We start from the raw sequence: 25332 nt of genomic DNA, 5'->3' as shown, positions 1-25332 counted from the left end.
TTTTGGACCATTTCCATTTCCCTGAGGTTTTTTTCAGGTTATATGTATGTACAATTAAGGATCCTCAACTATGATCCTAATGATGTCATAAACAAACAAACAAACAAACAAATGAAAATCATTATTTTACATAGGTTAGTTTTGTTTTACTGTCAAATGGACAGACCCAGTTTTGCAATTGATATTGTAGGAGAACCATGTTGGTCTTTGGTAGCCCAAAATCAGGAGGAGTCTGGTAGCACTTTATCAGACTAACAAATTTGATTAAAAGGTATAGATTTTTCATGAGTTATAGCTCACTTTATTAGATGCATGGAGTGGCCACCAAAAGGTATGCATCTTAATAACATTTGTTAGTCTAATAAAGGGCTATCATACTCCTCTTCATTTCTAACAACTGATAGTAGAGATAATTACTCTAATTTGGGGGTGTATTGTGCTAGATTACTTATTTTCAGACTTTCTGCATAATGATTGAGTGCGACATTAAGTGATAAGCCTTGTAAGTACAGGTGATCTACTTCAGGTGAGCAAGAATGAATGTGGTGGGTTGAGGGAAGGTGCAGGGATATTGGGGTAAAAAAAAATAGAGAAACCTGTGTGGATCTCACTACTACACAACACCTCTAGTAAGAGTTTGCCCTAGTGAAATATGATTACAAGTTATATAGCATTACATTATGTTTTCCTTGAAAGGTCCAAAGGATTTTCCTCCTATATTTTTCAGTTTCTAGACATGAAAGAATAATCCAAGCTGGCTCTACTCATCGCCAGGTCCAGCCAAATGAGAGTCCTCGCTCCAATTTCTTACCTCTTGGAGGGGATTCTTACTCAGACTCTTCTGTGTCCCGTCGGTCCCATTCTTATCCAAATGGTGACGGTAATGATCAAGACTGCAACCATACTCCTCATGGCTGTTGTTCAGATGGTCGCACTGCTGCAGCAGGTCCCTTTGGCCAAGGTTGCCCACTTGATTCTTGCCATCTGAGCAGGTAGGACTAGCTCATTAAATGAGCAATTTACAGGTGAAGCTGATATATTGGGTTGTTTTGAACATGTTACTGTTTTTCCCCCCCAGATATGGATGCTGCCCTGATGGAGTATCACGTTCCCATGGACCTAATCAAGAAGGGTGCACACAATACTACAGTGATGTTTACATAAGCAGAAATCTTGTTACTCCCACTCCAACAGTAAGTGATGGAAACTTCTACACCTTCTAGAAGACATGTTGGAATATAGTTATTTCCCCTTAGCTATCCCATATACAATGACTGCATTTATCCAAAATCAGTGCTGTTTTCCTGTGTCCTCTTGATAAATTTGATGCTTCCATAGATATCTGCAAACTGAATTAGGTTCAAAAGTTCATTGGTTCTTCTGCCCCTCCAGATGAAAAGCTAGAGAAGGTAGCTTTCCTTCCAACTCCACAATTCTATGATTTTTCTATTTCTGCAGACAATTCCTCCAAGTCTTGCTAAGATAGAGTAAAATATTATCAAGTGTGTTTTGCTGTCTTTCACAGGGTATAATGGGCTATTTCCATTCATCCCATTAAAATTAGCAGTGTAGCTTTTTGGTATTTGATTCTGTAAGAAAAAATGTAACTGAATTATGAACTCTTTCTGGGATTGATTCAGTTGAATCAATAAACATTGTTGAATAGTATAATCTGAGTAACATCTGGTTTTCTCTAAGGCAAGCCAAGTTCTGGCCCAGCAGGTGCCAACAGAGGAATGCCGAGGTTCTATGTATGGTTGTTGCTATGACAACATTGCCTCTGCTTTAGGGCCTCAAGGGGAAGGATGTCCCACAAGACTCAGCCAATGTAAGTGACGTTTGGTTTTTGAAATGAGGTACCTGGTATTTCACCTAGCAACCACCACAACTATGAGGAATGGTTGTAAGTCCCCTCATTCAGAGCCATCCTAACTTTGAATAATTTGCTCAGTGTGGTCACTGAATGTGGACTATGTACTATACCAGTGGTGGCATTCAGAGCCCTCTCTGTGGGCACACGCACCGTCGCCCCAGTCCTAGGCCTTCAACTGGGTTTTATAAAACCTTTTCGCTTTAGACCTCCGCCGCCATGTACAAAACAAAAGGTTCAATCAATCAGTCAATTTCAACTTCTCGCGGGGAAAAAAAGATCTTGCAAAGTTGGAATTGATTGATTGAACTTTTTAGTCCCACCCAGTCTGCTGTTACCACTGCAGCCACGCCCACCCTATGGGCCACACCCACCCAATGGGCCACACCCGCTCGTCACCCGACAATGCATAAGTGGGTTTTGGGCTGCAGTTTGGGCACTCGGTCTCTAAAAGGTTTGCCATCACTGTACTATACAATCAAAAATCTGATTTAAAAAGACCTGTCAGAGTTCGACCTGAAATATATAAATATCATTATATCTTAATTCTGTTGTCTATATTTCTTGCATAGAAAAATATTTTGTGCTTTTGTAGTCAGATTTTACAGAATTTGTACATTCCAAGGGTCTTCATAAGAAAGATTCACCAATACGTTTCTGTTTGAAGTAAAACCTGTTCAGGCTCCCAGATGAAATCACTTGCATACATACATATCACACAATTCCTTTTTGTATATTGATTCCCAACCTTGGCAATTTCCCAGGGTGAGAACTTCAACTCCTGGAATTCTCATCAATGGTGATGCTGGCTGTGGAATTCTGGGATTTGAAGTCCACACATCTAGGGATTGCCAAGTGAGGAATTACTGTTTTAGGGGAAGCAGATTCATGCAGGCATGGGAAAAAGTACAATAGAGGAAGCCAAAGAAGTTGATAGCATGATAAATAAACAATATACAAATATCATTTCTCTTCTGGCCTTTGTTGCTAGCTTATCCTGTCCAGTGTCTGTTACCCAGTGCCCATGGTTCCTGCACAGATTGGACAATACGTTGGTATTTTGTAAGCGATGTTGGAAAATGCAATCGATTTTGGTACGGAAGTTGTCATGGGAATAAGAACAACTTTGCTACTGAAGAAGAATGCATGAAAACCTGCCACGGATCAATGGGAAGAAGCTATGGGAGTATTCACCATCATGTCGCAAGTCCTAACATCCATTCTAGTTCTCAACTGCAAGAAGGGAATACAGAGGTAAAACCACAACAATTTGGAAGAACTATAAGTCACAGAACAGGAAATGAAGGTCATAGTGATAGGACTTCCTCCAATCAAGATGCCTTACCTGAATCTGAACAAGGAACTAGCTTGCTAGGAAACCAGCCAGAAAGTTCTCATCACTCAAGTACTCTTGATGAAATTAAAAGGGGCACAGAAGACCATATGCGTGGTTTGAGTGAGACTGTGATTTCCAGACAGTCAGAGAAGCAGCTGACTGTGAATGGCCAGACCACACAACGTGAAGAGTGGAGGAGGGAATCTGGAACAGATGGGCTAACACAGAGAAGATTTGGGTATCAAATCCCACAAGGTTCTACTTTTCAATATTCTCTGAACAGGTACGTATTTGCATTAGCATGGTTTCCCACAGAAATAGTGAGGATGTCTTGCTAATTTTTTAGAATCATGCTTCATACAAGTTCCTATCTAACCCACTATGCATATCCATTTTGGGGGAAACTTTCAGAATCTTTTTGGATGGATCAGAGTCTTCTGCGGTGGAGGCAGGCCTAGGACAAAGCATTCGTCTTCTCTGTAAGACAGACAATTCACACTTATCTAGAGTTGAGTGGCAGAAAGATGGACAGCCGATCTCATCTGATAGGTAGGTCTGATCCCTGGATCCACCTCATATGCCCTGTGAATGGAACTTTGAGGTCATAGGCTTCACATTTGAAATTGTCAATGTCTAAACCTACAACCTCTGATCATGGTGTGAACTTCAGTGAGCTTCACATGCATGTTTTCATTGCTGCATTACAGGTAGTCTTTGACTTGTAACAGTTTGTTTAGTACAGTGTTTCCCAAACTTGACAATTTTAAGGCATGAGGACTTCAACTCCCAGAATTCCACAGCCAGCAACGCTGGCTGTGGAATTCTGGGAGTTGAAGTCCACATGCCTTAAAATTGTCAAGTTTGGGAAACACTGGTTTAGTAAACTGTTTGAAGTTACAACGGCACTGGAAAAAAGTGACTTATGACCATTTTTCACACTTACAACCGTTGCAGAATCCCCATGGTGACAAAAGTCAGACGCTTGGCAACTGGCATGCATTTACGATGGTTGCAGTGTCCCAAAGTCATGTGGTCACCTTTGGCGACCTTCTGACAAGCAAACTCAATGGGGAAGCCAGATTCACTTAACAACCCATCTTACTAACTTAACAACTGCAGTGATTCGCTTAACAACGGTGGCAAGAAAGGTCATAAAATGAGACGAAACTCTCTAAACAAATTCTCACTTAGCAACAGAAATTTTGGGCTCAATTGTGGTCATAAGTTGAGGACTACCTGTATTTCACTGTCTTCACATAGCCAGTAAGAAACCTGCCAGCCATTCATTTTTAGCATCACTCACTTGCTCTTATTCCCATACTCTAATAGTAGAATAACTACTATTAATATGCATTTGACCCTGTCAATGACTATGTCATTCTATGTCAATTGATTATGTCAGTGACTGTCACTGAGTTGGTGTAATTTCCAGTCTACCATATTTGACACTCCTTTAATTTTCTTCCCCTGTAGGCATACCTACCAGTCTGACAGCTCCCTGGTGATTAGCCATCTCAGGACTGAGGATGCGGGGATCTACACCTGCATAATTTCAAACGGGAGAGCGGAACGCAGACAGATTGAGCTGCTGATCAAAGGTTATTTATTCTTTTGTTACTCAAAACATCCATAAAGCAGCAGGTCATTCTACTTTTTTTTTCCATCAATGGAAAATAATATCCTTTCTAAATTGCCTCAGAGTACAAAACATATGCTATCTTTATCCTGCTCTGTGGTTCCAATGCTTGGAAAGCTCTCCTCCATCTTATGGGAAACTTGTTGTTGTTGTTAATTGCGAAGTCATGTCCGACCCATCACGACCCCATGGACAACATTCCTCCAGGTCTTCCTGTCCTCTACCATCTTCTGGAGTCTATTTAAGTTAAGTTTAATGAGCCGAGGTGGCGCAGCAGTTAGAGTGCAGTACTGCAGGCCACGTTAGCTGACTGTGTTCAGCAGGTCAGCGGTTCAAATCTCACCGGCTCAAGGTTGACTCAGCCTTCCATCCTTCCGGGGTAGGTAAAATGAGGACCCAGATTGTTGGGGGCAATGTATATATATATATATATATATATATATATATACATTGCTTACTGGTGTACACCGCTTAGAGAGTGCTTGCACTTAAAGCAGTATATAAGTCTCATAAATAAATAAATAAAATAAATAAGTTCACACCTACTGCTTCAGTGACTCCATGCAGCCATCTCATTCTCTGTCGTCCCCTTCTTCTATTGCCCTCAATCTTTCCCAGCATTAGGCCCTTCTCCAGTGAGTCCTTCCTTCCTTCTCATTAGGTGGTACAAGGAAAACCTCCTAGCTAGCCAAACAAACCCTGGAAAGACCCATCCCTTTGTCAGCCCCCAAAGATTTCTGAAAGTCCAATCCTGATGGCGTCTTTGTCCTATTTCTTTGTCTAGAAATCCCTCAATCTACGCTCACCCAGGGAAGACGGCATCAACTTACTCATGATCAAAATCCCCAGCACAGAATCTTTGGCACAGGAACTAATGATGGGCGGTCACATGTTTCTTCTCTACATCCTCAAATAACATATAGGTATATCTTTCAACTTCTCAGAGCAGCTCATGTTCCACATATTGTGCTGTGTGCTTTTTAGAGATGTGTTTGGAAGCTGATCAAACAAGAGCTGGCTATTTAATCATAGTGCTATTGTATCTAATCTTAATGCTTAGAAATCAGCCCTACAACACAGAATCTGGAGCAACTTTAACCTATTTTTTTTTAGAAGTTTTTTTTTTTCTTTTCACTGGTTGGACCTGATCAAGCAACCGAAAGAACCCCAAGGGACTTAATTTAAGCAACCCTTGATATCAAAGTGTTTTAATGAAATCATTTTATGCCTTAGGCAGTTTTCTGTATTTTGCTTGGCTCCTTGAGGAGGAGGAAACAATCATTAAGAAATTAATTATTGTCTTTAATAAATATTCATTATAGAAATAAAACCATACTGCAGGAAACAAATTCTAGCAAAACAAGGTGTACAGGCAAGCAATTAGTCAAATAGTTTGTTTTCACTGATCACTGGGCAGTTTTGTAATAAAACTCAGTGGCCAGCTTGCAGCCCAGGTTCACATGCATCAGCTCAAAATTGCTTCTCGTGTAGGTGGGCATCATCTCATTAACAACCGTGAGTCACTTTCTAGAATGTTGCTCCATTAAAAAGGACTAAGAAATGCTGCATTGAGACAGATGATGAACTATAAGAGTTTATCTTTAGCAACTCATCTTTTTTTTAAAGGGCTCAGTATGACAATGGGGTTGAGCATAAGTACGTCATTTCAGAGACAAGGGTAACTCTTACGCCATCTTCTGCAAAGAAATCCGCCCAGAAGAAAGTATAAAAATGGAATAGGTAATCTGCTATTCCCAGTTCTAGTCATTGATCCCTGACCCATCTCTAGCCATTGCTACTAGCTTCAATAATTGGAAATAATTCTCCAGTCAAAAACTAGAGTGCATGCATAGAACATTATCAAAGGGAATGGGAGTCATTTGTTTTGCAATCATGTGTCATAAGTATTCAGTTACGTTATTCTTTATTCTTGCTTACAGGTTAGGAGTCAACCTCCTAACCTGCTGTATCTGGATTAATTGACTGATGTAGGTCCCCAGACAGTTGCATGATCTTGTTGAAATTCTTGCTGAAAACATCACACACAGCCAGATAAATTATAAGGAGTACATTCTGTTACATGGGATTCTTGTGGCTAACAGCATTATCTGGGCCTGTAGCCAAGGGAACAGTTAACAGGGATGTATTTATACAAGCCTACATTTTGTAAAGGGTTAAGAGAGAGCTGCACACTGGCTAAAGAGGAATCTCTGTAATGGTCCATTTAGGTTCAAATCATGGTGAAAGGAGAAAAGAGTGAAAGTTCAATTATATAATATAGATAAATTTAATTTATCAAATTTATACACCATTTTCAGTATTCAACCTTGTGAACCTTGTGAACTCTCAAGTTTCCTCTTTCTGCTATATATTCAAAATGGACAGTGATTAATATATGTGTATACATGTTATATGTATATACATATATGTATATTATATGTATATATGTGTGTGTATAAACGTGTATGTGTGTGCATATATGTATATATGTATATATTTATACACACACACACACACACACACACACACACACACACACACATTTTGCTCATTTTGCTCTCATCAGCTAACCAAACCCTTTATAGGATTCAAAGCTAGGCAGCCTACATGCTAGGCAGTTGTATTAACCACCAGGCCACCGGCTCTCCTCCCCTCTTTGTCAGCCATACACACATACACACACACACACACTTTCTTTTGAGAACAGGCAACAGAATTTCATTTTTAATGTGTGCCAATGTGCTCAGAGTAAAAATGGCAATAAAAGTTATCTCATCTCATCTTATCTTAAAGTCCACATTTCTCAGATAAGGTTGTAATTAGTTCAGCAGCCCAAGTTGGGCAAAGACTGATCTAGCCAAGGTTGCCAACTGCTGAGCCAGTAGGAATCACAAATCCTTGGACATATACTCAGCAGATTCACTATTTGTTGTTCTCCACTTGTGTCCCAGGCATCACTTCTACCAATTTATCCGCCAGAAATTTTCTCAAAAATACAGGAAACTATGCAGAGGCAGAAACTGCTCTGGAATTATTTTACCTTGGCCTGAGATACCATCTTTTGCCAATGGCAAACCTGGCCTTCAGCCAACTTGGTCACAGATTGACAAGGAAATCCCCCGGCACTTGCTGAAAAGAGTGATTAAAATCAAAGAAGGAATTCTGATCCTTTAAAAAAAAAACATTTTATGCATCTACTTTGCAGGTTAAAAATGTATAAGAATGAGCCTTCGATAGTTGATGCTAGCATTGGTGAACAAGTCCGACTGCCTTGTCGCGTAGACGCTTCCCCCTCTTTAACCATTGAATGGCAGAAGGATGGTCGTCCTATTTCATCTGCCAGGCAAGTTATATCTTTGACAATGTTACTCTCTCATTTTGCTGCCTTTGTACTAAGTGTGTGCAAAAGTTCAATGCCTCCAATAAAGTAGGTAAATTAAGTGTGTGCAAATTTTCCCTTTCTGTTTTTCCCTTAGGACACTTCCTTCTCTGTATTACTCTACAGCAGTGTTTCTCAACCTTGACAATTTTAAGGCATGTGGACTTCAACTCCCAGAATTCCACAGCCAGCAATGCTGGCTGTGGAATTCTGGGAATTGAAGTCCACATGCCTTAAAATTGTCAACGTTGAGAAACACTGCTCTATAGCCATGCTTTCATATTTCAGTAGGCCTTTTTTTCCTATTCATATTTTCCTGCATTTTTTTCTCCTACTTCCTTACCTTTTTCTGGTCATCATTTCCACCTGAATTTCTGTATAACCTTTTGTGATAACCTGCTATTTTTCTTGAGCTAGAAGTCTCTGTAACTGTTTAATGCACAGCAGCTGACTTCATATAACGTGCTTAACAAAATCAGTTAGTCTGTGTTCACATAATACCTATTGACCCTTAACCTTGGTTTTGTGTAACTGAATGAGTTGAGCAAATAGAGTCCATTTTGTTACAGGTAGCTCTTGGGTTACAATAACATTTAGGAGCAGAATTTCTACAGCTAAGCAACATGGTCATAAGGTTCCATGAGCACATTACTTATCCATCATAATTCTAGGATCATGTGGGTCATTAAGTGGGAAGAGACAGAAGTCCCAGGTAATCAAGCTGGTGATTTCTGCCACGAATTGGGGAGAGATGCACGATGCATGCGGAGCATGGGGCAGGGTGCCATAGGAGGGTCAGGGTGGGTGCTGTGGGCCGGTGCCATAGGAGGCAGGTGTGCCACAAACAGACTCTACCAAGTTTAGGTAGATGTGTGGGTGCCACAACAGAATGCCACTGGGAGGTACTAAGGATCACAAGTAGGCAAAAAAGCAGCAGGAGTAACTTCCAACTTCCTGCTGGCTTCCCTATTACTTTACTTGTGGAAAACTGGCAGAGAATGTTGGAAATTGTGATCACATCTCACTCTGACACTCTAATTGCAAATTGGGCACTGAGCTCCTACATGATCGCAGGACCATGGAGGTGCTGCGATAGTCAGATCTCCCTCTTGTTTTGCATTATCATACAATATCTTTGAAGGCTCTCCGAATAAGCAGTCATAACCCAATCAACCACACCTTTTTCATACCATTTATAAAGAGTACAGAGAAGAGCAATAAAGATAATTAGGGGACTGGAGGCTAAAACATGTAAGGAACGGTTGCTGGAATTGGCTATGTCTAGTTTAACGAAGGACGAGGGGGGAACATGATAGCAGTGTTCCAATATCTCAGGGGCTGCCACAAAGAAGAGGTAGTCAAGCTATTCTCCAAAGCGCCTGAGGGCAGGACAAAAAGCAACGGATGGAAACTAATCAAGGAGAGAAGCAACTTAGAACTAAGGAGAAACTTCCTGACAGTTAGAACAATTAACTAGTGGAACAACCTGCCTCCAGAAGCGGTGAATGCTCCAACACTGGAAGTTTTAAAGAAGAGACTGGACAGCCATTTGTCTGAAATGGTATAGAGTTTCCTGCCTGAGCAGGGGGTTGGACTAAATGACCTCCAACGTCCCTTCCAACTTTTTATTATTATTATTATTATTATTATTATTATTATTATTATTATTATTATTATTATTATTATTACGGGTCATCGCACAGTCAGCCAGATGTTCAGACTGGATTTGGCATTTTGTCTACCTATCGAGTCCTTACCCAGGACCTGGGATAGGCAGGTGTGGATGTTTGATGGTATTACAGGTATCGTCGCAGGATGGAAGCAGTTCCTAGTAAGGCCGCCTTTTGCAATTGACTAATAGCGAATTTGTCAATGCCAATGTTGTTCAAGTGGTGCTCCAGTTGTTTTGGGATTGCACCCAAGGAGCCTATTACTATTGGTACTACCCTTGCTTGCTTTGCCACAGTCTTTCTATTTCTATTTGTAGGTCTTTGTATTTTGTTATCTTCTCCAGTTCTTTCTCGTCTATTCTGCTGTCTCCAGGCACTGCCACGTCCACTATCCAGACTTTTTTGTCTTTCTTATCGACAATTGTTAAGTCTGGGGTGTTATGTTGCAGGTGCTTGTATTATTATTATTATTATTATTATTATTATTATTATTATTATTATTATTATTATTATTTTCCTCCTGTACTGTCCTATATTTAGTAGAACATATCACAAAGATGAAATAGCTCCAGTCAAAGAAGGCTGAGTAAGATGGCCTGAAATGCACCATGTTAAAAAAAAATCTGGGAAAACCCAAGCAGACAGCCTTTCCCTCCTTTTTTGTCAATGAACTTTGCTAAACATGATCAGGGTGGTTGGAACACAGCATAATGTAATGATCAGTATCTAGGACTCAAGATCAGAAATGAGGGGGTGATAAGCCGCCTGGGAAAGCCAAGGGAAATAATCAAAACAATTAAAAAATGAAAATTAGAATATTTCGGACATGTGATGCGACGCCCAGAAAAATACTCCATTTAATCCTCCAGGGAAAGATTGAAGGCAAACGAGGTCCAGGCAGAAGAAGAACATTGTGGCTTCAAAATCTAAGGGACTGGTTTGGACAAAACTCAGCAGCACTTTTTCATGCGGCTGCTGATAAAAACAGGATCGTCAACATGATCGCCAATGTCTGATAATGGATATGGCACAAGAAGAAGAAGTATCTAGGACTAGGCAGTTTCAAATCTTCTCTCAGTCACAGCATTTTGAATTGACTTTGGGCCAGTCACTAATCCTTAGTTCATCCTCTCTCATTAAATTCTTACTGTGGGGATAAACTAGGAAGACACCCCTCCCATGTATATCAGAAGACAGGCTATCAAAGGGATGTCCTAATTTTCCAGAGGCTCTCTCTCTGTTATACATTCTTGCTTCGTCTGTTCAAATAGCAACTCATTCATTTTAATGACTTACTCAATATTTGTGGGCTAAAGTGCTCTGTCAAAAACTATCATTTGACAACCTGGATGGGTACCTTGCATTGTAATTATACTCAGCTCAATGCTTCTTGTATTTTGGACTCCTGCATATTTTAAGTGAAACAGCCAACTTACTACCAGTTGCTCAAAAAGATGAGTTTTAAGAGTGGACTGATTCACACAGGATGCAAAGTTTAAACCAAATACCTTTACAGTTTATATTTCCTTAAGAACCCAGCCAACTGTGGTTTACTCAGCAAACCATGGTTTAGTTCAATATAATCCAGCTACTTTTAATTAGCTTGCAGCAATTAGGCAGGACTGATGATACCTGATCCCGGAGAGATTATTATTATTGTACAAGTATAGTATAGGGGGTACCTTGCTCAATAGTAGCAACTGTGAGAGGGATCTCAGAGTCCTAGTGGACAATCACTTACATATGAGCCAGTAGTGGGTTGCAGCTGCCAAAAAAGCCAAGACAGTGGTGGACTGCATTAACAGAGGGATAGAATCAAGATCACATTAATACCATTTTACAATGCCTTGGTAAGGCTACACTTGGAATACTGCATCCAGTTTTGGTCATCACGATGTAAAAAAGATGTTGAGACTCTAGAAAGAGTACAGAGAAGAGCAACAAAGATGATTAGGGGACTGGAGGCTAAAACATATAAGGAACAGTTGTTGGAATTGGGTATGTCTAATTTAATGAAGAGAAGCCCAGAAGGCAGGACAAGAAGCAACTTAGAACTAAGGAGAAACGTCCTGACAGTTAGAACAATTAACCAGTGGAACAACCTGCCTCCAGAAGCGGTAAATGCTCCAACACTGGAAGTTTTTAAGAAGAGACTGGACAGCCATTTGTCTGAAATGGTATAGAGTTTCCTGCCTGAGCAGGGGATTGGACTATATGACCTCCAAGGTCCCTTCCAACTTTTATTATCATCATTATTATTATTAACATTATTTGAACTTTAGCTCATAACTCATATTCAGAATACATTTTGAGCCATTAGCTTCTTACAAAAAGGAATCTGTAATCTGTGAGTAAATGCATTTCCTCTTCTTCTAAAATTCATTTTTTTAATTTTAATTTTAATCTCCAGGCATAGGCAGCAACCTGATGGTGCCCTGCTAATCAGTCATCTGACATCTGAAGATGCCGGCTTCTTTACATGCATTGCTTCTAATGGCCGGGACCAAGATCAGAAAAAAGTTCAAATTAGACCTAGAGGTAGTAGTGGGTGTATTGGGGGGGGGGGGAGTTTTACTTCAGTGTTATCCAAATATAAGTAATGAATTTGTTGCTGGAGAAAAATATGGTCCTTTTTTGTGCTACTGTTGTTAAATTAAGCTTTAGTTGTGGATTAATATATCCAATCTGGAGAATGAACTATCTCAGCATATTTCCAGCAATTGAAACCTGGTGGCAACAAGAAAATTAGTAACAGCTGAATGTTGCGTTTAAAATTACAGAACTAACTCTACAAGATTTTCTGAAATGGTATAGGGCAGTGGTTCTCAACCTTTTTAATGCCGCGACCCCCAACCGATCGTAAGTCGAGGACTACTCAACCGGTCGTAAGTCGAGGACTACTCAACTGGTGCAGCACCGTTTGCAGAATGGGCCTTTTGGCGGGCTCAGCAGGGCAGAGACAGCCTGGACAATTCCTATTGGCTTTTGAAAGCCAATAGAATTAGACTCTATTCAAGAGAGTCTATTCTATTGGCTTTCAAAAGCCAATAGAATAAAAGGGAGTAGCACAGCTAAGGAAAAGGGGGAAAAAATGGCGGACTGCGTTGTTTGGCGACCCCCGTGAAATGGTCGTTCGACCTCAAATGGGGTCCCAACCCACAGGTTGAGAACCACTGGTATAGGGTTTCCTTGTCTGAAATGATATAGGGTTTCCTGCCTGAGCAGGGGGTTGGACTAGATGACCTCCAATGCCCCTTCCAATATTATTACTATTACTACTACTACTACTATTATTGTTATTATTATGCTTTACAATCCCCTTTAGGTATGAGATCAGTTTAGTTTCATCAATGGTGCCATCAAATAATCTGAGATATTTAGGGTTTCCCATAAAGTGTGCCAGCTTCAAGAGGTGTAGAAAATTATTCAATACAAGTGTTTTAAAAAGGTTTGGTGGTGATGGTTAAGATAATTCAAATTAGTTTAAGCGCCTAGTGGAAATATTGCTCTAGAAACAAGAAAATGGGGCTCTGGAAATTGCTGCTGCAGTGACTTGTGTGCAAGAGAGAATAAATGTAGGAAGGAGATATAGTTACTGCTATGAGAACAGTTTCTCCTTTTATCAGTACAGGACAGCCATAGAGAAGTACTTAACTGTGGCTGATTGGTTACACAATGTTTCTCTGTGTTGAATTCTATTGTGGATATCATGTTGAGATTTTTCTCCCAAGTAGATGGTCTTTCAACTGGAAAGGCCAACCTCACATGAGCAGAGCAGGGCTATTCAATCAGAGCTGTATTTTCAGAACATAATTTGATGACACTTGGGCAAAATTTTCCTGGAATTGAGGACACTCTTTTCCTGCTTAGGAGACCTGAGAATTATTGACTTGCTGCCCAGGCTTTCTGTGTCTGAAGGGGAGAATGCTCATCTTCATTGTGTTGTGACAGGCAACAATGTAAACATAAGATGGTCAAGGTAAGTGGGGGGGGGGGAAACCCAGCTATATTTACTTATCCTTTTAGTACTACTGAAGCATGCAAGAAATTATCAAGCAACAACCAACTACTTCGAAGATGAATCCAGACTTAGCTTTTCAAACTCATTTGAAATAAACCCGTTTATTTATGTGTTCCTTGAAAGACTTTCTGGATACAAACCCTTCCTTTATTTCTTTGTAACTGGGAGTTGGGGACAATGTACAGCAACTGCAAGACCACTAATTATTTACTTCTGCATAGAAATGGGGTTCCAGTAAGATCAGATGGTCATCGTATCCATGTGTCTCAAGATGGAAGCTTGTTTCTAAACAATGTTCAGCTTGGTGATGAGGGCTCCTATACGTGTAATGCTTACAGTAGCAATAATTCGGTCAGTGCCAGTACAGATGTGAAAGTCATCAAAAGACGGTCAGAAGGTGGGTGTGCATAGTTCTTTTTAAATTTTCTTCCAATTTCCAGTATTGGATTTCACAGCAGCTGCAACCTTAAATGTGCCATATGCTTTTCCTTCCAGGACTGGAAATGTTTTCTGTTGTAGACCTTCTGTAGAAACATACCTGATACTTCTGGACTTCTTTTTTTATTATTTTAGAACCCTTATATTATCTGGTACTCCTTAATGAGAGCACATGAGTATGGAAGGCAGAGTTGAAAGAGAAGCATTTGCATCTGGAAGTGGCTAATATCTCTCTTTGTGAAGGCAAGATGGCACCTGCCTTCAAAGAAGCAGTAGTGCATGCTCCCCTGAAGGGGTTATCTTTCAATGGAGCCATATTGGACAACTTCTGTCCTGTCTCCAACCTTCCCTTTTTAGAGAATATGCTTGAGGTGGTGATGGGGAATCAGCTACAGAGCCAAAGTAGATTTACTAGGTATCTTTCAGTCACTATCCAGGCCTGGCCATATGAAAGGGGGAAAAAAACTGTGAAGGATGTCTTGGATGCTTTCAAATGCTATTAATTTCTTGGTGGGCATTAATACCATCAACCATGGCATCCTTATGGATTGGGGGCATAGTGGTTGGGGGCACAGTTCCGCAGTAGCCCTATTTCCACTTGAGCTATTAGTACCAGCTAGTAATTGTTAGGGAAAAGCTGTTGAGCCTGTAATCACTCCAAACTGCAGGGTTTGGTCCTCTTTCCTGTGGTTATCTCTATGAAATCAGTTAAATTATTCATCAGTTTGGGGCTTGAGTTACATATGGCAAACCTAGTCAAGGCTGGAGATGCTATGAGAATTTAGAATTGAGAGTCACTGGGAGTTGGGCAGCATATAAATATAATAAATTATTAATTGGTGCCTAAAATCTGACACTCCTGTTGCCACAGCTGGTAAGGGGGGTTGAAAAGCAATCCAGCAGCCTGCCTCTGCACGCTTTCCTATAAAATGGTATTTTTGCATACAGTCAGAAACATGAAATCATTGAGACAAATCAGTCCCTGTTATTTACAAATAAATTCTATTACATTCAGTAATAGTTAACATCACTTGGAAGACAATTTTAAGGTCAAAGTCTTTTAAACTATGCCCCTTTGACTTCAGGAATTACTAAGCTGTAACTGCTGTTGTAGTGCAGAGCATTTATTTTCAGCCTGAAACAGCTGTTTGCCATTTAGAGAATCTCTCGGCAGAAACCAATCAATTTTCTCTCAAAATGCGCTAATGCTGATGTTGCCATTTGCTACTTTTGAATGTTTGCCAAGATGTAGATTCCATTCACAGTATTTTTTGCTGGAGCTGCAGCAGATAGGAATATTTTCCATTGCATGCAGTGAAATAGTCATAATGTAAATAACAAAAAAGTGAACTACTGTAATCACTCCCAACTGATTATGAAAAACACCTTGTTTGGTTCTATTTGACTTCCTTTCCTTCCTTACTCTTCTAGTGCCAGCATCCCTCCCTGTGGACACAAGCAGGGAATGTGTTGATCAGCCACACCTTGCTAACTGCGATCTGATTCTACAGGCTCAGCTCTGCAACAACGAGTATTACTCCAGCTTCTGCTGTGCCAGCTGTTCTCGACGCTATGGCTGAGTCACAGGCTGGCTACCTTTCTTGCAAGCCTACTCCAGAAGCACTCATCTCCAATCATACATACACACGGGTAGTCAGTACAGCTAATGTGAGAACAAGAAGAATAGTTGGCAGAAATGGTATCTCCACCTTCCTAAGCTGTATTTTGTTTTGCAAGAGAAACACCAATCCTCTAACAGCAGGCTGACCTTTTCATTTAAGGAAATGAAGAATTGTTCCACTAGCAAAGCGTAACAATACAGACAAGAATTCAAAGTTAACTGGGAAAGTTGCTTCAAGATAAATCAAGGATAGGAGACACATTTTAAATCAAACATAAAAGCTAAATTAGTGCCAGAACCCACTAAAAAAAACTGCTGATTGCATTTTTTGTGGAAATTTAGCATACTGACCTAGAAACTTGTTTCCTGCAGTTATATTAAATGTCCCTGCAGTTCAGATATAAACAGTTACAAGCAGACAATTGTTTTTTCAGCAGATAGAGGAAACTACTCTTGTTGAGTTAACTAGCAGCAGTGAGTATCACTTAATATTTGTTGGAAATATGTAGAACACAGAAGCATCAAAAGAGGAAAATGCATGGCGACGTGGCAAGGTTTTGTACTTCAAATACTCTTAAAGCAGGAAGGCTGTATTTCTTGAAGTAAGTTCATTAAACAGTGATCCTCTCTTCCAATTAAACATGTATACAATTGCATTAAGGCCTTTGAAAAAGGAAACGAATTCTGTTTTATCTCTTCTGCATAAACAAATACCAGAAGGCTGTGCAATTTGAGAAGTGTTTTTTGTTTCTAGAATCTCACAACTACTGCAGCCACGCAATCTCCAGAGATACCACTGCATTAATGAGTCATAGACAAGTACTGAATTTGCACTCCTGTATGTTTCAAAGCACTGTGCAGCCAGCCCCACTAATGTACACAGCATCACAACAGAATTGCTTGTTGATGCCTCAGAATTATGGAAAGGTATGCTTTGCCTCTTTCATTATCCCATCCTATGTGCCAAATTATTTAATACAAGGATGACCATGGGCACTATAGAAGTTCAAACTGCAGTATCTATGCATTCTCAATGGCTGACTAGAATTATATTTTACAGTGCAAGACTAGACCCATCCCAAATCTGTATGTGTTAATTATAAGGTTGTCAATTATTCACAACCTTAAAGTGTCTCAAAGATTGTGAATACCATAAACTAGTATAATTTCCTTTAAGCCAACATTCCTGGCACATCTGCAGTTTTTTCCTCACATGATTCCTGCTATAGCTTTCGGTCCACTATTATGGACTCAATTAACCTGAAACCTTCTCAGATTTTAAGTAGCTCAAGATCTCATTTCTTTTAGAAACAAAGTATATCTGTAATACCATACTTTTTAATTTGCTTGATGGAAAAACAAATATGAGAATCTGCCATATCTATGATGTTTATACTAAGATATGCCAATCAGAATACATGAATGTTCTGATATCTGAAGGCAAATATGATTTATAGTTGGGCTACTCTATTATAGGTTTGATACATGAATAGCTATAACCAAATAATGAAAAACAAATTCTCCCAAACAAATCTATTTTTTAATTATCTGATTGTACAATGGGACTATCTTCACTGAAAATGAGAAACATTTATCAATGGCTCCTGTAAAAAATGAACAAACCAGTATTTACAGCACATTATGCAGAATGTTTAGTAACGGGAACAAGGCAATCTTCTGCCTATTACCTGCGGCTCAGAACTGCAGGGTGCCGTATGAACTAGGTAACAAGATTTCAGCTTCTTCAATAAAGATGCAAATTAATTCAGTGTTAGTACAATTTAACTGTAGCACAGACATGTAGACAAACTGAGAGAACAAAACATGTTTGTATTTTCTTGCATTCAGAACTGATTTGTCATGGAAGGTACAAATATTATCTTACAAAAGCCAGAGAGAAGGCATGTGGTATTTTTTTACACATGCAAATCATTCCCCAACTATCATTTATAATCATAAGCACAAGTTTTCCTCGGGGAGTGCCATTCATCAAAAACATTAATCCATTGAGTCTATCTCCCCTTTAATGGATTGAGAAGGTAACCTTGCAACAGGCAACCAACTTAAAATCAACTAATCAAGGATAGAATCAACCTAGAAATAAGGAGAAATTTCCTGACAGTTAGAACAATTAATCAGTGGAACAATTTGCCTCGAGAAGCTGTGGATGCTCCAACACTGGAAGTTTTAAAAAAGAGATTGGACAACCATTTGTCTGAAATGGTAAAAGGTTTCCTGCCTGAGCAGGGGGTTGGACTAGGAGACCTCTAAATACCTCCCAACTCTTAATCTGTTACAAACGCATTTCATCACCTTGAGGGCCAGTTTTTCAGAATAGAAAATTTGAAAATCAAAGCAGGTATGTTTTGATGCTTTTAATGATGGTATCTTACAGGTTTTAATGGTGAAACTCGGTATGATGGTATGATTAGAACCACCTTTGGCCATGGAAATTCATTGGATAAATTGGGCCAGGTACTTTTTCCCAACCCAGCCTCTAACATGGAGAGGGGAGAGGAAAGTGAAAATAAAATGAAGAGATCCCCTTTAAAGTGCACTGAGCTTTTAAAAGAAAGGTAGGATATAAAATCTGAACTGGAATAAGGTAGTCTTATTTCCCTGTTGCTTCCAAGAAATCAGGCTTTAAGGCAGGGGTCTTCAGACTTGGCCCTTTTATGACTTGTGGACTTCAACTCCCAGAATTCCCCAGTCAGCATGCCTGGCTAAGGAATTCTGGGAGTTGAAGTCCACAAGTCACAAAAGGGCCAAGTTTGAAGACCCCTGCTTTAAGGCATATTATTTATGATCCAGGTCATCAACAGATAATATCAATAACAACTAAAAGTCTTATTTTCCATGAATCTGTCAATCCCCCTTTAAACCATTCTAACTGGTGACTTTTACCCCAGCCGCTGACAATAAAATCCAGTTTAACTATATGCTGTGTGAAAAAGTTCTGAGTATCCCTATATTTTGTATATATTGAATGATCTGAAGCAAGGGAAAATATTTCTCCACAATATCCACACCATGAATTATATTAATCTTTATTAAATCTTGCCTTCATTCAAGCAAAACAGCCACAATTATTGTGGTCTTTCTTTATAGCAAAGCTGCTTCATTCTCCTGATCATTTTGGTTGCACTTTTCTGTATGTTTTAAAATTTTACAATATCATGCTTCTAGTAAAGTAACCAGTACATAGTACTCTGGTCTCACAAGTACATGTACTTAACTTCAGCTCAGTTAAAAAACATCAGTCACAATGTGATTCCTAAGGATCCCACTATACACCTCTCAGCAATATGAAAATTGCCTATTTATTTCTCCTTCAATCTTTCCCCAGTTGCAAATCCAACTAAAAAAACTCCATGGCAGCTGAGTGGGCAACATCATCAAAAATTTTCACGAGGCAAGATTACTTTTTCAGAACCCACGCTGCTTAGTTTACAGCAAGGCTCCACTCCTCTATGCATTTAAAATGGTATTTTCAATTATTTTTTGGGGAGCAGAAGTTAAAGGAAATTAAAGATCAAGTACAGTGCATATAAAAAGTCTACACACCCCTGTTAAGAGGGCAGAGTTTTGATATGTAAAAAATCAGGCCAAGATAAATCACTTCAGAATTTTTTCCCACCTTTAATATAACATATAAGCTATACAATTCAAAGGAAAAACAAACTGAAATCTTTTAGGGTGAAAAATAATTTAAAAATGTACAATAATATAAATGCATAAATGTGCACATTTTCTTATACTGTAAGCAGGGCTATGCCTATGTTCCAAATTAATCACATTCAAACTAATGGCAAAATAATAGTCAATAAACACTTGCCGTCAATTAAAGTGACTCTGATCAAGCCCATATAATGTTCAGCTGTTATAGTAGGAGTTTTCTGACATTTACTCAGTTGCGTCTTACAGCAAAAGCCATGGGCTGCAAATGACTTACAAGGCATCAAAGAGATCTCATTGTTGAAAGGTATCAGTCAGGAGAAGGGCCACCCAAAAAATTTCCAATGCATTGAATATACCATGGAATACGGTGAAGACAGTCATCAACAACTGGAAAAAATATGTTACAACAATTATATTACCAAGAACTGGCTGTCCCTCCAAAACTGATGAAAAAGCAAGAAAAAAAAACTAGTCTCAGCGGCTGTTAAGAGGTCTACAGCAATAGTAAAGAAGCCACAGGAATTTCTGTTTAGTATTGGTTGGGTATTACATGTAACAGCAATCTCCTGTCTTGTGGGCTATGAGGTAAGGATGCAAGATGGATGCCTTCTCTTATAAAGAAAAACATCCAAGCCAGGCTATATTTTTGCAAAAACCTACATCAAATCTGACAAAGGCATGGAAGAAATTGTGTTATGGTCTGATGAGATCAAGACTGAATTTTTGGGCCATAGTCCCAAAAAGTACGTTTGGTGCAAAAACAATGTGCATCACCAAATGTGCACCATACCCACAGTGAAGCATGGTGGTGGCAGCATTATGCTTTGGGAATTGCTTTTCTTCAGCAGAAATTACGGCTTTAGTCAAGGTGGAGGGGATTATGAACAATTCCAATAATCGGTCAATTCTGGCACAAAACCTTCAGGCCTCTGCTAAAATGCTGAAGACGAAGATGAATTTCACCTTTCGGCATGGAAATGACCCAAAGCGTACCTCCAAATCAACAAAAGAATAGCTTAACCCAGGGGTCTTCAAACTTGGCCCTTTTGTGACTTGTGGACTTCAACTCCCAGAATTCCTCAGCCAGGCACGTTGGCTGAGGAATTCTGGGAGTTGAAGTCCACAAGTCACAAAAGGGCCAAGCTTGAAAACCCCTGGCTTAACCAGAAGAAGAGCAAAGTTTTGGAATGGCCCATCCAGAGTCCGGACCTGAATCCAATTGAAAATCTGTGGGGTGACCCAAAGAGGGCTATGCACAAGAGATGCCCTCGCAATCTGACAGATTGGAAGGACTTTTCAAGGAAGAGTGGGCAAAGAGTGCCAAGGCAAGAGGTGCCATGCTGATGGGCCCCTGACCCAAAACACTGAATGCTGTCATAAAATCAAAAGGTGTTTCAACAAAGTATTAAAGGGTGTGCACATTTCTACAACCACATTATTATATTTTTTTATTGTTATTTTTCCCCCTAAAAGATTTCAATTTGTTTTTCAATTGAATTGTACAGCTTATATGTTACATTAAAGGTGGAAAAAAATCTGGGGTGATTTATCTTGGTCTGATTTTTTTTACATCTCAAAAAACAGGCATTTTAACAGGGGTCTGTGGATTTTTTTTATATCTATTGTAGTTCATCACTTCCCAACCCCTTTTTCAAAATCTGGGTCACATTGGTATCTATTCCCATGACTGGAAAATATTTAAAAATAAAGAGAAATGGTAAAATAGCAAAGCAGCTTTTGCTGTACTTGTTATTGTGCTAGATTAATGCTGAATGCATATCTGAGAAGCAATTTTTCTGTCTGTTGATAAAATTGTAGAGATAGAATTATACCTTCCTTAATGACATAACAAATAATCAACTATTGATCATTATTTGTTCATTCATTCTACACAACAATCCCGATAAGGACTGCATATTCCAAGAAGCTCTTTCCCCTAGACCCAAAATAAAGCCTGGTTTTATAAAAGTTTTTCTACAGCAGAAATAAGGCCTTAAAAGTATTTGGACCTGTATTTAGGAGGCTAATAACTGTCCATTCACTGTACAAAAATTACTGGATTGTGGAAATTTTTGCCTCTGATCCCAATAGGAATTTATTTAGGCGCTACACAAATGTTTCATTGACAATATTCAATTATTGTCTATGTGGCAGCTTTATGAGAATTCCATGCATTTACATTTGCAAAAGGTATGAATAGACCAAGGACAAAAAGAGTGAAAGGGATTTTTACTCAAGTGCAGTATGGCATAGTCCAAATTCATACATCCACCATACATGCACTTGCATTTGAGGTAGCTTTGTTTTAGAGTAAGCATGCTTTGTACTGAAACAAACCACTTAAGTACTGTAACTTTAAACAGCAATACCATTAAGTTCCATTATGCACTAAGACACACTAAAACTGAGCAAAAACCAGTTTGTCTCTAGACAACGAACAGTGCTGTAGAACAAATACAAAGTTCTCCAGGGCTATTTCTGAATAATACGGTGATAATCCCTTAATGGGAAATGTGGCAATTTCTTGGAACCACATTCTTCTGGGGACATAAGAAATATAATACAAGTTTCAAAATAAAAGCAAGTTGAAATTCCAGAAGTTGCATTTCCTGCTTTTAAGCAATAGATGCAAATGAAAATATATATCTTGCCCTGTTATTAGTAGATCAAACATTTAAAATTTGGTGATCTATACACCAAATGAAATGGAGATCAAACTGGTTGCAGGAAAACAAGGAAACCTGTTGAGAAAGACACATAATCTACTACCAACATTTATTTCTGTTAAAGCAGATTATAAATCATCAGTACAAATATATAACTTACATTTGCTTGTAAGGCCAAGTTTTAAGAGTAAAATTAAAAATGAGATGGACTTCATGATTTGCCAGAGGAAAGACATGGAATAGCTGCAGTCTTGCTATAAGCTTTCACATATAACAATGGGAAAAGCATTTTAAAAAAAAATCTAAACTCTATTTAATTCACCTAAAATGGGTTCATAAGTAGACCTGATTGTAAATATAATTACAGTTGTCACAGTAGTGTTAAAAGAGAAGTAAGACAAATAAACTGCAGCAGTACATGAAATAACCTATATGAATTCTAATATCTAGTTTGATTGCTTAAAAAAAGATAAAATTTACCAATTGTTTTCAAACCAAGACAATACTGTTCTTAACACTACTCTACAATGATTTTTTAAAAAAATTGGTCATGATTCATGATTGTAGTTGCAATATGCTACTTACAATGATACAGACAGGGACAAGCTAGGAACTCTGCTCCCTACCCTATTCCCATATTACTGACTGTAAGAATCAGTGATAAATCAATCTTATGTACAATTTTACATCCAACCCCCTTTTATAACTTTGGCAAGATTACTTACAACTCATTCGACTTTCAATAACTAGAACTATTTAAAATAATCTAAAATGCATAAAAATAAAGATTTTGGCTTTATTCTATATATAATTACTTGAAATGGAAGCTCATCCTTTTCCAACTGACAGCATAGTCTCAGCAGCTCTCAGGATTTCTCCACCAGCCCATTCATTACTGGGCCCCAATTCCCCAAGCCCTCCCTTCGCCACAAGGGAACGGACCATTCACAGGAAGGTAGACACATTCTTAAGATAGTGGTGAGTCATTTGCTTTTCAGCTTGTGAGGTTTCCTGAAGTTTCTGTGGAAAAAAGGCTTCAGGCTCAACTCCCTTCTTCAGCCCTTTTCAGATTCCTTTTGCCATTCAAGTTCCCAAACAGGTGGCAAGGGTATGTTACCTGGATTATACCCCAAAAGGCTGGGCTTAGGAGCCTCCTTCCATGAGTGTCCTCTCTCTCTACCCCCAACCTAATTCCAAAGAGAGGGACATGAGTGATTAAAAAATGCTGCCTCTGGTATACTCTTACATCCAATGCCAACACACATATACACAGAGATGAAGTACAAGCCAAAGGACTGCTTAGAGTTCTATCTCAAAGGTCTTCTGTAGTTCACTGGAGAAAGGGTTAGTTGGAGATGGATTAGTACGTTGTTTGGATTTACTCTCCAGTGCTGCCCACTGTGCTTCAAACGGATCCACTTGCTGGCCAGCTCCAGGTGGAAGCACATGTTTGTCCTCTGTGGGCCACTTGGCAGGGTCCGCACCATTGAAAGCAGCAGAGCCATTGAGCTGCTGGGCAGGGGGTTTAAAGAAAGGGCTGGCAGTAGCGCTATTAGTTTCATATTGAGGAAATGTCTGCTGCTTTATAAGACTGGGTGACTGATGAGCATGGGACATTTGGCTATGACCTGCAGTGCCAAAGACATTGGCTACCATCTGGGAAGGGGTGATTCCAATCATGGTTACACTGGGAGCTGAATAGGGCATTCCATTTGCGACAGCATACGGCTGCGCCTGGATAAACGTAGGCTGCATGGGCTGCACCACCCCAATAGGCACTGGTGGAGGTGCAATGAAGGTGCCGCCTGGAAAAGCTGGTGCTGCCTGAGAAACCACCGTAGGAGGCTGGAGGAGTGGCTGGGGAGCTGGAGGCTGGGATTGCACCTGAGGCTGCTGAGACCGGACAGTTTTAGATACTTCTTCCAACCAACGGTCTGCCTCCGAGGGAGTGCGTCTGTGACTCGCCTGAAACACATTCGGAGAGGCAGCTCCTGAGTCAGCACTCCAGTCGGCACCTGTGAAAAGAAATTAAGAACAGGATATAACCTCAGCAAGGTATTGTCTTCCCTGTCTTCAGAACAATTTGATGAGGAATTGAAGTAGCTTTTAACCACCACCAGGTGAGAATAGCTAGTTTCCTATTGCCAGTCAGTAGTAAAGAATCCATAACGATAATTAACACACTGTAACTAGTGTATGTATGAAGTTCCAGTAACGTTGACAAAGGTTTTGAAACTGAGACTAGAACTGGGCATTTAATTAAACAAGTTACAGGCTTGCTTCCATCTTCTCATTCTAATGTCCTAAAGGGGGACTGTTAGCCAAGCCAACTGATCTACAATAACATAAACTATACCCTTCATCCCTATGTCAGAAATTTCAGGCACTCAGAAATGTGTCTTATCCAGTTTGGATACAAAGCCTTAAGTTAAAAGACATGAAATTATAAAAAAGGGATATGAGACCGATATGCAGGGACTGGATGGTTAATTAAATTCTGTGGGAATGTGATAAATATGTAGAAACATGTGAAACAGCCCTTGCACTTTTTTGCTTCAATGAATAAAAATACATGAAAAGTACTACTCTTAGGAGAAAACTGTATGGCTTTTAGAAACATATCTCATTTGATTTAAACCCAAAAAATCTACTATGGCTTAAAGATGGATCCTCAAGTAGTTTTCTAAATCACTAGAAATCTTATATATTTATATTAGAATGTCAATTACTCCAAGTGCTATTTTTTAACGCTAAATCACTGATTTTGTGAAGAGCCATTTTTTTTTACATTAAAGCTACTGGTTATTGAAACAGCCTTTTCTTCTAGTAATAAGCTTTAATATATTATTTATTTACTTAATTACCTATCCTAACTACCGTACTAATTTAACTTCCAAATTAAAACAAAATACCACATCTAAATGTCCAGTTCTTCTACTTTCCCTTAACTATGCTTCTGGATATTAAAAAGAAATCCTTGAGAACCATTTTGTTAGATCAGATCAAAGTCTTTTAAA

The 25332-nt window shown here is 39.2% G+C and overlaps 2 protein-coding genes across 9 annotated transcripts in view; one reads left to right on the top strand and one right to left on the bottom strand.

Annotated features, from left to right (window-relative positions):
- PAPLN (papilin, proteoglycan like sulfated glycoprotein) overlaps positions 1-19048 on the top strand; it is an 85069-nt gene extending 66021 nt beyond the window's left edge. The window contains exons 17-28 of the mRNA XM_039331862.1: positions 728-992; positions 1079-1193; positions 1699-1828; positions 2862-3489; positions 3618-3755; positions 4680-4804; positions 5627-5765; positions 8048-8185; positions 12302-12429; positions 13762-13870; positions 14134-14309; positions 15782-19048. Of these exons, the coding sequence (XP_039187796.1) occupies positions 728-992; positions 1079-1193; positions 1699-1828; positions 2862-3489; positions 3618-3755; positions 4680-4804; positions 5627-5765; positions 8048-8185; positions 12302-12429; positions 13762-13870; positions 14134-14309; positions 15782-15930 (2240 nt within the window). The 3' untranslated portion in view covers positions 15931-19048. The remainder of the gene's footprint in view (positions 1-727; positions 993-1078; positions 1194-1698; positions 1829-2861; positions 3490-3617; positions 3756-4679; positions 4805-5626; positions 5766-8047; positions 8186-12301; positions 12430-13761; positions 13871-14133; positions 14310-15781) is intronic.
- Positions 19049-21859: 2811 nt separating this feature from the next.
- Positions 21860-25332, bottom strand: part of NUMB (NUMB endocytic adaptor protein) — a 77891-nt gene continuing 74418 nt past the window's right edge. For all 8 annotated transcript variants that reach the window (XM_039331955.1, XM_039332451.1, XM_039332362.1 and 5 more), the window contains one exon: positions 21860-24330. In XM_039331955.1, the coding sequence (XP_039187889.1) occupies positions 23615-24330 (716 nt within the window). In that variant the 3' untranslated portion in view covers positions 21860-23614. The remainder of the gene's footprint in view (positions 24331-25332) is intronic.

This window comes from Crotalus tigris, unplaced genomic scaffold (assembly GCF_016545835.1).
Source record: "Crotalus tigris isolate CLP2741 ecotype Arizona unplaced genomic scaffold, ASM1654583v1 scf7180000017545.3456711, whole genome shotgun sequence".
Taxonomy (NCBI): domain Eukaryota; kingdom Metazoa; phylum Chordata; class Lepidosauria; order Squamata; family Viperidae; genus Crotalus; species Crotalus tigris.
Note: the sequence above shows the minus strand (reverse complement) of the source record. Positions and strands in the feature narration are given on the sequence as shown.